General features: G+C 44.7%; 1 protein-coding gene across 1 annotated transcript; it reads left to right on the forward strand.

Moving 5' to 3' along the window:
* The first annotated feature begins 2595 nt into the window (after positions 1 to 2595).
* FDX2 (ferredoxin 2) lies at positions 2596 to 8392 on the forward strand. Its single transcript, XM_028712781.2, has 5 exons — positions 2596 to 2834; positions 3458 to 3497; positions 4900 to 5006; positions 5787 to 5874; positions 7575 to 8392. Exons 1-5 carry the CDS (start codon positions 2720 to 2722, stop codon positions 7729 to 7731), a joined length of 507 nt encoding a protein of 168 aa, XP_028568614.1. The 5' UTR covers positions 2596 to 2719; the 3' UTR covers positions 7732 to 8392.
* The last annotated feature ends 3860 nt before the right edge of the window (positions 8393 to 12252 follow it).

Raw genomic sequence — 12252 nt, forward strand, 5'->3', positions numbered from 1 at the left:
AAACAGGTAAGATTTAATGGTGGACCATCCATAAGCTTACGTGAGACAAGATGGAATAGGGCTACCATTGGCTTCTGATTAAAATATTAAGATCTGCCATTTCCCAGAGAAACGGTTGCTACCGTGGCTAAGCAGTAGGCCTTCTTGCCTCATAGATCACTTTCTTTCTGTTTGCTTCCTTCATGGCTGCCATGCTCATCTGCTTTATTTTGGTATTGAATTTAAGTGAATTCAAGCACAGGACCTTTTGGACTTAATCCTCCTATGTTTAAATATGCCTGACTGCTCTAGATGTATCCCAGCCAAGACTGTCATTCACTGAAATACCTTGTACTTCCCTTGTCCATGAGGAACTAACAAAATGGTTATTTTAGTCCTTTCAGCATCTGCAAAGTTAGGGGATATCCTGCATTTCTAAGATGCTAAAACAGAAGCACCAAAGGTTCTCAAGTAGCGTTGTGCCCAAATGACTTGCAATAAAACAGATCTGATTGGGTTACTTAAAAGCAGCTTAGGAAGGTGGAAAGGGTGGACTCTAAACATTATTAAAAGCAGCAATATTTGGAGGATTCTTATGGACAAACTGCTTTGATCAAAATCCAGTTCCGCTTCACCCAAGCTACTTCTAAGAATGAAGAAGTCCTGTGGAACCACTCACAATTCTTTAATAAAAATTATTAAAAATACAAATAAACAAACAATTTGTGTTTGATTTGCAGCTTTTTAAATCAAAAAAATGCATCTGATCTCTTCAGTCTCTTGCGTCTTATGTGATTCTGCTCTTGGCAAGTAACTTATCTCAGCCTTTTAGTATGATACGGCCAGGCGGACAGGTTTGGCAGGAAGTTTTTCCTCTCTCCAGGCATAATATATCACGAAAAGATAGATGTCATAATGAGACAGGAGGGCACTGAAAGACACTTTTCTTTGGAGTACATCATCATCAGCGTCTTCATCATTTTATTTGTATGCCGCCTTTCCACAGTTAAAACAATGTTCAAGGCGGCTTACAATATGAAAAGATACATAATTACAATAGCGAAGTAGTTATTAAAAAAAGAAAACACATTAAAAATTACATAATGTGATAAGAATTTTAAGGTCTTAGATATATATTAAATGTTCATAAATGTACCAACCAAGCACGTACATAGATCAGCACAGGAAGACCGACCTGAAACCATTTTTGATTCCCAAACTGACCAAATGTTTCCTCTGCGGGGAGGGAGGGGGTCAGGGAGCCTTCCCATTGTCTCAGGAATTGCATAATTGGCATTTTAATGGGTGACAGACTATCAGATAACCTGGCAGCCAGGAAAAACAACATTCAAATTTCTATTTTAGACCACCTTTTCTGTGATGTAGGTATGTGGGGGGTGGTCTTGAGCTGCACCCCTCCTGTGATGTATGTATGATGTTTCTGGGGGTGGTATTGGGCTCCAGGGCTGGGAGTTTAAAATGTCTATATAAGGGCAGGCACACCTTTGTTCTGGGTTCCTCCTCCACTCCTGCGGGTGAGGGGAGCACCCTGTTGCAACAGATCAATAAAGATCAAGCTTACTAGCTGCTTTGCTTCTCAATATTCTCTGGTTGGTCCGTATAGTTAAAGCCATGGTTTTCCCAGTAGTGATGTATGGAAGTGAGAGCTGGACCATAAAGAAGGCTGATCGCCGAAGAATTGATGCTTTTGAATTATGGTGCTGGAGGAGACTATTGAGAGTCCCATGGACTGCAAGAAGATCAAACCTCTCCATTCTTAAGGAAATCAGCCCTGAGTGCTCACTGGAAGGACAGATCCTGAAGCTGAGGCTCCAATACTTTGGCCACCTCATGAGAAGAGAAGACTCCCTGGAAAAGACCCTGATGTTGGGAAAGATGGAGGGCACAAGGAGAAGGGGACGACAGAGGACGAGATGGTTGGACAGTGTTCTCAAAGCTACAAACATGAGTCTGACCAAACTGCGGGAGGCAGTGGAAGACAGGAGTGCCTGGCGTGCTCTGGTCCAGGGGGTCACGAAGAGTCGGACACGACTAAACAACAACAACATTCTCTGGTTGACCTCTGTGATTTTCTCCTACCAATAGGGAACCTACGTAAGGACTCTATAAGGATACCCCATAAGGGGAAAAGGGCAGATTTTGTTTACAACAATAACCACATAAAAACTAAAAAAATTCCTTCCAGTAGCACCTTAAAGACCAACTAAGTTAGTTCTTGGTATGAGCTTTCGTGTGCATGCACACTTCTTCAGATACACTGAAACAGAAGTTGCCAGATCCTTCTATATAGTGAGAAGGTGGGGAGGGGTATTACTCAGAAGGGTGGTGGGAATGGGTGATGGGCAGATAGCTGAGGCAGACCTATCTGTCACATAAAAACTACAGTACTGTACTAATGCTTCTGCAGATGCTGCCCAAGGCCAGATAAGCGACCAGGCGACATTCCATCAACTGAGCAAGTTGAGTTGTTGACATTATTTATCTTGCATTTGGTAATTCGAAACGCTTCTCAGCCAACGCTTTCTAGCCTCCGCCCACAAATATTTCCAGCCGGAATACGCAAGGGAGACTGCCTTCGAAAGGGGCGGAGGAAGAATAAGACAACGCCGCTTTCCAGGAGCGGGGGAGATCCCCGCGCAACCAGCCAGGCTCCCCTTCCCCTCCGTTTCCACGGAAACAGCCGCCGCCCTCTGACCCCGGCGGTCACGTGGCGCCTGTCATGGCGGCCTCCTGGGCCGCGAAGGGCGGCGCTGGCGTCTCCCGGTGCCCGGGGCGCCGTCGGGTCCTGGCAGCGGCGGCCGGCCGGCTCCTGCCCCGGGGCTTCCGCACTGCAGGTGGGCGAGGAGAGAGCGGGGCTCCTCTCTCCCCAGGGGTCAGGGAAAGACTACCGGGATGCGGGGAGGCTGGTTGCTCTTTCTTCCCTCCCCTCCCCCTTCCCTGTAAACGGCCGTGAGTGCCCGTCGGGGAAAAGGCGGTGTGTCAATAAATGTACAACAACAACAACAGCACCACAACTTGGTCACGAAGCGAGGGGCGCCTCGGGATTCATCGGCGGTGTTTTTGTTCCAGCAGGATCCCTCTCCCTCTGTTGTGTAACCAACAGCTCAGATTGTTCTTCGTCAGAAGTTCGATTTGGCGACCCAAACAAACTTGCTCCGAATTGGAGGAATTCAGAGGATCACTCCCTCCTGCTATGCAGCCTTCCCCCAACCTGGTGCCCTCCAGAAGTTTGGGGGCTCTAGTCCATGTTTTAGTGTTACGCATGGTGTGCCTTGTTGCTTTAAGCTATATAACAATAAATAATAATATATTTTTATTTATACGCCGCCGTCCCTGGCCAGGGTCGGGCTCAGGGTGGCTAACACCAACATATGTACCCTGCCTTGAGATTGAATAGTAAAAGGCAAGGCTCTAAATGCATCTAAATAAATAAAATGCTATGTGTTTTTTTCCCCAGTCACCTTTCAAGCAGAAGATGAGAACTCTGCCGCAGAAGTGTGAGTAGCACAAAATGTAGCTGGGTTTAATTTTGGGGAGTGGGTTGGGTTAAACTAATCTTAGATCTTCTTTGGGCAGTTGACATATTTTGTGCTTTTGACAGCATCATCTCAATAAGAATTTGTGGTTTGAAATATTGCTTGTTAATTGTAAGTAGCGTACATAGTTAGGCTAGGTGGTTGCAAGAGTCCTAGTAGCCTAATTTCTGCAGTGGTGTGTCCAGGTGGCAACTTCACAAATACTTTTTTTTAAAAATTAATTTTATTAGTATTTTCCACACAACAACAACAACAACACGAAAGATATCAAAAATATCTTCACAAATACTTGTGTGTGCTAACCAGAAATACAGGAAGCAAAACACACTAGGTACAATTGTTTGCTTAGTTCACAGTGCAGCTCTTACTGGAGTGGTGGCTCATCCTATACTGGTCTTGCAGTTACCACTTGTTACTTGTATCATGCATTGGCAGGACCATGTAGGGGGGGGCTGCTTTGAGTGCAACTGGACTGCATACCAGATGTACATCTGTCTCCCTTCACAGCTGCTATGTTGATACACACCAGTGCTAAACTTTGAACACTTAAAACTCAATTGGCTAGAGGAGCTTTTTGCTCTGTTGAGTCTTCAGCACTTCCTGTTTGTTTCTTTTTAACATTACTAGGGACTGGCTTACCAATTCTGCCTACCTGCTGCATCCCACACCCCCTTTGCCAACCTCCTTCTGCACCTTGCCCAACCCTGCCCCCATCCACCCCCTCAAAGTCCTCAATCGCCATGCTCCCCATATTGCTTTCTCTCCTTCGCCCACTGCTGCTGCTGGTGGTGGTGAAGAGGAGAATGAAGAGGAGAAAGTCATTGTCCCACCACCACTGACAGAATGCAGGCTTCCTTCTACTGGCAATGTATCAAAGCAGCAGGGAAAGAGCAAAAGGGAGAAAGACTTTCCTCTCCTATTTCTGCCAGCGGTGGGGCCATCCACTCCTTCCTCCAGCCTACTCAGGTCCTAGGCTTTCCTTGTCCTATTGGGCATGCACTAACCCTTGTGTTTTTATTTTTATTTTATTTATACCCCACCCATCTGGCTGGGTTGCCCCAACCACTCTGGGCAGCTTCCAACAGAAATCATCATCATCATCAAACATTAGCAACAATCAGATCCTATATAAAAAGTCACAATAACAATGCCAGCATGACAACAGATGAGTGCAAATATAGTATAGAGGGATGAGAATATTTGGAATTCCAAACCTAAGTCAGCTGTTATATGTTGCTTGGTAATCTGTGCCTTTATGCAGAAACCCAGGAGACTTTCAACCATGCTTGTAGCTTTTCAGCACCTGACAATTATGGGAGGGTCATTGATTGAAGATGTGCCTATGCTTTTTATCCTGCCTCAGAGTGAATGTGGTGTTTATAGACCGGTCTGGGCAAAGGATCCCAGTGCAAGGCAGAATTGGGGATGATGTGCTGCGCTTGGCTCAGAAACATGGCATTGAGCTAGAAGGTAGGTCTTAAGTCCCCTGCTCTATCCGGCTACGTAGCAGTCCAGTCTAACATCCTCTTTCCAATAGTGGCTAGCCAGATGCCATTCGGGAGTCCAAATATAGCCTCTCCTGCATGCTTTGTTATCTGATATGTACTGTCTCTGCACTTGGAGGTAGTATTTAGCCATTTTGGCTAATGGTATGCACAATAATGTGCAAGTATGCTTTTTTGGTAGTGTCCCAGCACTGTAAAATCCCTTCCTATTGACTTGCAACTCATCCCATCTGTTTAGGCAAGTTCAATTGAGATTGTAAATAACTTGGGTGTTACAGAGCAGCTTTTTAATTATTCTGTGTGCTTGCCAATGTGGCTTGCTCCTGTCTGTTGCTTTATGAGGGCATAGCTCCAAAAACACTTAGCCAATGTTACTTGTTTCACTTTGTGTGGCAATGGGTGCTTTTTCAAGTAACCTGGTCACAGTATCAAGTTCTAGTATTATAATGGAAGGAGTAAAACTCAACCCTTCCTCCAGACTGTTCATCAATGCATAAATATTACACTCTCCCTCCCCCCTATTTCTCCCCTTGTTGTATGGGGGAGGAGACGAAGTCCCAACAACTCTGGTATTTCCTCATATCAAAGGTGCCACAACTCCTTGATCATTTTGGTTGTCCTTTTCTAGTTTTATGATACACTTTTTGAGAGGCCAGGTGATTGGAATAGTGCACAGCCTGCAGAGTGCCTTCTCTTGACTTGGCAGCAAAATCTCTCTCATTGTCTTTGCTTCTTACCTGCACAGGTGCCTGTGAAGCTTCCTTAGCCTGTTCCACTTGTCATGTCTATGTGAGCCATGATGTTGTAGACAAGCTCCCCCAGCCTGATGAACGGTAAGGACCACCTTACGACCATAGAGTTGTAGAGTTGGAAGAGACCCTGAGGGTCATCTAGTCCAACCTCCTGCAATGCAGGAATCTTTTGCCCAATGTGGAGCTCAAACCCATGACCTTGAGATTAAGAGCCCCATGCTTTACCAACTGAGCGGTCCCTTGACACTCTCCTTGTAGCAGAAATGGCCTTTCTTAGCTCCCTGCTGATGGCATTCCACAACTTCCTCAGCATGGCTGGGAGGGCCCTACTGTCCAAGCCTAAAGAAACTGGCAGGTTTCTGGTGCAAAAAAAAAAAAAAAAAAAAAGGAGGCAGTGCCCCAGAGACAGAGAGAGAGACCTCTAGTGGGGTAGGAGAGCTGAACATAATGCCAAAAAATTTCACATTGGGCAAACAATGCACCCCTTGGGTTTCAGATGGTACCTGGATAGAAGAGTCTAAAAAGACTGGGACACAAATTTTCATGGCCCTCTAGTGACTATGGTGGCTCATTTACAAGAAGTAATGAAAGGAAGACCTTTCATTGCCTACAGACAGCCACCCAATCTTAAACAACTCCTCACCCACAATAATACAACAACCAGACTTAACATGGACACTGGTACCTGAGCCTGCAATAAACCCAGATGCCAACTTTGCTGCCACATACATCCGGACAACACCATTACTGGCCCCAACAACATCAAACACACCATCTCAGGACTATTTAATTGCTCATCTTCTAACATTGTGTATGCCATCAAATGTCAACAGTGCCCTTCAGCTCTCTATATTGGACAAACAGGCCAAACCCTACGCCAAAGGATAAATGGACATAAATCTGACATCAGGAATCACAAGACAGAGAAACCAGTAGGAGAACACTTCAATCTCCCAGGACATTCTATACAACATCTCAAAGTAGCTGTCTTATTACAAAAGAATTTCAGAAATAGACTGGAAAGAGAAGTTGCTGAATTGCAACTTATTACCAAACTTAAAACCATGGGGAGACCTGGTCTGAATAGAGACATTGGATTCTTATCTCATTATACCTGATATAGCTATTTTTAGCCATCTTACCCCTTGCTTTTTCCTGTAAGACCAATTGCAGTCATTAACAGTCGTCAACAGGTTTACCACACCTATCAGCCAATCACTCATTCCCAACCACCCTTCTGAGTAATACCCCTCCCCACCCTCTCACTATATATAAGGATCTGGGGACTTCCGTTTTAGTGTATCTGAAGAAGTGTGCATGCACATGAAAGCTCATACCAATAACAAACTTAGTTGGTCTCTAAGGTGCTACTGGAAAGAATTTTTTTTTTTTATTTCGACTACGGCAGACCAACATGACTACCTACCTATAACAAGAAGTAATGTAGTTAGTGTTACCTCTGGAAGTGTATACTTGATTCTGACCAAACTAAGCCCCCTAGAGCACAATATATACATCAGGATGTATATTGATCAGAGGGGGAGAATGGGGATTGTTTTTTCTGGCAAGTTGCACTGCTTGCACTGACGTGAACATTTACCATAGTGCAGTGTTGAATTTCATCTAGTGACTTGATTCTTGTTTATTGTTTAAAATGTGTTCAGGTGAGCTATAATGTGGACTTGCTTGGTATTTTAGCACTGGTCATACCAACTCTTCTTCATCTTCTTATCCACCTTGGGGGTTATGGGCTGGAAGTCACTCTTCTTGTCTTCTCGCAGGGAGGAAGATATGTTAGACATGGCACCACTGCTTCAGGAGAACTCTCGCCTTGGCTGCCAGATTATCCTCGACAAAGAATTGGAAGGAGCAGAGTTCACCCTCCCCAAGATCACTAGGAACTTTTATGTGGACGGGCATGTCCCCAAACCCCACTGAGTGCCATGGAGCCAAAGGCTGGACCAGTCTCCAAAGTGAGCCTGATCTCTTAAGCAACCGTCAGACAGGGAGACAGTGATGCGGTCAAAGCACGCATGATGCTTTAAAAAATAAAATTGTGTTCTATGAACAAAAGACTGATGCAAAGAAAAGAAATGTGTCTCTTCCAGAGAGCATTCTGAGTAAGGCCAGAGCTTTCTGACTCTCTTGAGCCTCCCTTAAGCTATTGCTTAACTGCATTCATGGCTTGAGAAGGATGTTGGGAGATGTACCTCACCCAACCTAGAAGCACTTTCCCAAGTCCTGTGGGAAATGTCTCAAGGGGAGAAGAGGCTCCTGCACATTAGCACCACTATTTTAAGGTGGGCACAGCAAGTACTGGCTTCATGGAAGGAAAGCGAGGGATGAGGGGAGTGGGTTACCCTCCACAAACACTTTGGTTGTGTTCTTTCTCTCTGTTTCTGTGTTTTCTCTTGCTGCGCAAGCAAGTGCATTAATTTTCATTGCGGACTTCTTGTTTCTCACCTGCCATTTGACTGCTGAGAAGATCGGTCGGCAACATCATTTATAGCACCAAATAAGCTGAGAGGAGGAAGGCACTCGCCCCACACCTTCTCTGGTTTTTGTCAGTAAAAAAAAATAAAAGCAGCCTATTACTGTTGTTCTTGCATTTGTGTACAAATTGCATTGGGACATTCAGTTTACATTATAATTTTATTATATACAGAGTTGTATTTCATTGGAATACCATACAGGCAAGAACAATCCATCTACTCTTCAATAATATCTTCACATTAAAATTCATTGAAATAACCCCTCCCTCTTCTATTCTGACTTAACCCTAATGGCTAGGTCTCCCAATGCTTTCAGAAAATGTACAAGTTTGCATATTGACAAGTCGTTTGAGAAGGAAGGAAAATAATTCCATTATAGTGCAAGTGGTGATACACCATCAGAAACAGTTCCTTCTATACACTTAACCTGACTGAAGTTGATAATACCATTAGTAGTGGACACTGAATGGGAAAGGAGACAGCATTAAAGGTATGCTGAGCTTAAGCTACTGTTGAAATGATCAGAAGATTAAATCCAGAGATGAACATCTGTACATGAGTGGTGGATTTCACTCAAAATGTTTTCTGCGGTGCGCTTACTTAAAAGTGCAGTTTATATAAAATTATTGCTACTGTCAGACACAGTGGTGTAGCGTGGGGGGTGCAGGGGGGCCGGCCGCACCGGGCGCAACATCTGGGCGGGGCGCACTCGCAGCTCTCTGCCCCTACCTGGCTCACTCAGGGTTAGGGGGCGCAAATTACTTGCCTTGCCCCGGGTGCTGACAACCCACGCTACGCCACTGGTCAGACAACAAGTGCTTCAGTCCTGTGCACACTTACTTGGGAGTAAGCCTAACTGAACAGAGTGGGACATACAGCCGAGTTAAGCAGTGCAGCCCTCTTGGCTAGGGTCAGTAGTTTTAAAAACTTGCTGCACCATTCAGAAATCATTTCTTGCCTTCCTGGTACTGCCTGAAGCTGGCTATTTCATCCTACTGCATAGCAGTCCTGATTGCAAATATGTCTTTAAACTTTTGACAAAACTAGAAACTGACCAGCAGAAACACACAACTGTTGCTGCAGAATTAAGTACAGTGGTACCTCAGGTTACAGACGCTTGAAGTTACAGACTCCGCTAACCCAGAAATAGTACCTCGGGTTAAGAACTTTGCTTCAGGATGAGAACAGAAATTGTGCTCCAGCAGCATGGCAGCAGCGGGAGGCCCCATTAGCTAAAGTGGTGCTTCAGGTTAAGAACAGTTTCAGGTTACGAACGGACCTCGAATTAAGTACTTAACCTGAGGTACCACTGTATTTGGAAGCAGATACTTTCAATATGGTACACAATATAGTTGGACCAGTGCAACTATCCGTATGCCCAGATGCTTATCTCTTTACACAGGGAGCCCCCCAAGTAATCAATAGATTGAATGTGGCAGTTCCCGCTTCTCTTTGCCTAAACTGCAGAGATAGGGAGGCGCTGAGCATAAGTTGTTGAACTGCAGCTGCCATCATGGGACTTGGTAGTCCAACCATATCTGGAGGATCACAGGTAGTAGTTATATTATTAATATTTGTTAATTGCTTTGCTCAAGGAAGTGACTCAAAGCGACTTCTAGACACAGTCCTGGCCTTTTGTTGTCCAGGAGAAACATCTGATAAGGCAGGCATAGGCAAAGTCGGTCCTCCAGATGTTTTGGGACTACAATTCCCATCATCCCTGACCACTGGTCCTGTTAGCTAGGGGTCATGGAAGTTGTAGGCCAAAAACATCTGGAGGGCCAAGTTTGCCTATTCCTGTGATAAGGGAAGAGAAGTGCACAAAAAGAAGTTTTAAAAGATTGAGAACATCCCCAGGGAATGCTGTGGATGTCTTCAGCAAGAGTCCAGGTTGGTGAATAAATTCTCCATGCAGGGAGCCAAGTTGATAAGAACTGGGGTCAGTGTTTCCCAAAGCAAAACATCTGAGCAGAATCCAAAGTGCCCTGCTTTTTGTGGTGGGTGGGAGAGGATTTCTGATGGGGAAAGAGCTTTGCTATGATGTGTTTATGAGGAGGGTTCTGCCCATTTCTAATGAAAACATTTCTCCATCCATTCACCTGTTCCCAGGCTTGCAGTGCAGAGGACCTGTGGTTCTCCAGATGTTGGGACTCCAACTCTCAGGCATTATGGGGGTTGCAGTCCATCAGCAAGATCTGAAGGGCTACAGGTTTCACCTCCTCCCCAATGTATGGATTTTCATAATTCAAGCCCAAGCATTATTTAACTCTGGAGACATGAATACAGAGCATGGCTCTTTTGGGGTTCATTCATCCTTACAGCAGGAGCTGCAAGGAGGCTGCTAGGAGCACAGTGCAAATGGGGCATTTGCCCATCATGGGGCAGCTTGTCATCAAACCTGACAAGCAGATGGCTCAGCTAATACAATACAGACGAAACATAAGAAGACTAATTGCTTGACACAAGCTTAGAGCACCAGAACTGGTTTCTACTGGTTGGTACATGGTAGATTGGAATGAAGGGTAGATTGCTGGGTGATTTGTAGCATAGCATTCAACTTTGAATATGGTATTTAACAACAACAGCAACAACAACAAAAATATTGCCCTAAATTAGGCTGTTGGAATATTTGATCTGTAGTAATTCAGATGTAGATTTGTAACAGGGTGGTGTAGTGAAAACCTGCTCAGATCTCAGCCGGTAAATTCAACTGGGAAATCTTGGAGTAGTTGCTCTCTCTCATCCGAACCTACCTTACAGGGATGTTGGTAGGGAATGCATGCATGCATGAAATGAAATGAAACTTATACACGCAGGCAAGTCCTGTGTATGACTCATGTGAGGCAGTAGATAATTGCCTCTTCCCTCAATCCAGCATTCATAGAGCCAACTCCTAGGGGCTTTGCCCCGCCCCTGAAATATTTGAAGTTGAGGTGCATTGCCATTCAAATGGTGTGCATGCATGCACCATGTCATGTGATCGATTAAGTGGGGCAGGGCTCACCTGAGCCCCCCCCCCCCAGTATTTTATTCAAGTTGGCACCCCTGCCAGAATTTTGCATCTAGCTCTGGTTGGTGGACCTCAAGTTTCAAGAACATAGATCCCACTAGTCTAAGATCTACCCATGTCTGCAAACTAGACCACACCTACCAACCAGGAAGTTCCTACAACAGTTGGTCTGCAAGTACTTAGAAAAGGATGCTGTGATTACTACGACCCAGCATAGGTTTCTCAAAAACAAGTCATGCCAGACAAATCTCATTTCTTTTTTGACAATTACAAGCTTGGTGGATCAGAAGAATGCTTGGACATAGTGTATCTCGATTTCAGGTTTTGTCCTGGGCCCGCTGTTATTTAGAAATATGATAAACAACTTGCATGAAGGAATTGAGAGGTTGTTCATTCAATTTGCAGATGACACCAAACAGGGATGGGTAGCTAATATCACTGAAGACAGAATCGGGATTCAAGAAGACCTTAACAGATTGGAGAACTAACAAAAATAATTTCAGCTAGGACAAACATTAGGTTATTCACTTTGGCAGGAAAAAACAGCTGTACAAATATAAGGTGGGGGCTACCTGGCTTCCTAATAGTACATGTGAAAAGGATCTAGGGGGTCTTAGAAGATCACAAGCTGAACGTCAACAGTGTGATGCAGGCAAAAAAAGAGCTAGTGCTATTCTTGGCTGCATCAACAGACGTCTAGCATCCTGATCAAGGCAGGTAATAGCACTGCTCTGTTGTGCCTTGGTTGGACCCCACCTGGAATACTGTGTCCAATTCTGGGCACCACAATTTAAGAAGGACATTGACAAGCTGGAACATTTGTAGAAGAGGGCAATCAAGATGATCAAGGGTCTGGAAACCAAGTCTTATGAGGAAAAGAGGAGCCAGAGGAGATATGATAGATCTTTAGCTAATTGAAGAAGATAAAGCAAGCTTCTTTCATCTTGCTCTGGAGGG

The sequence above is a fragment of the Podarcis muralis genome, chromosome 17 (genome assembly GCF_964188315.1).
Source record: "Podarcis muralis chromosome 17, rPodMur119.hap1.1, whole genome shotgun sequence".
Lineage (NCBI taxonomy): Eukaryota > Metazoa > Chordata > Lepidosauria > Squamata > Lacertidae > Podarcis > Podarcis muralis.

Coding starts and splice junctions, on each gene's coding strand:
- FDX2 (XM_028712781.2), top strand. CDS start 2,720: ATGGCGGCCTCCTGGGCCGCGAAGGGCGGCGCTGGCGTCTCCCGGTGC. Junction 5,007..5,786: donor ACATGGCATTGAGCTAGAAG/GTAGGTCTTAAG, acceptor TTACCTGCACAG/GTGCCTGTGAAGCTTCCTTA. Junction 5,875..7,574: donor CTCCCCCAGCCTGATGAACG/GTAAGGACCACC, acceptor GTCTTCTCGCAG/GGAGGAAGATATGTTAGACA.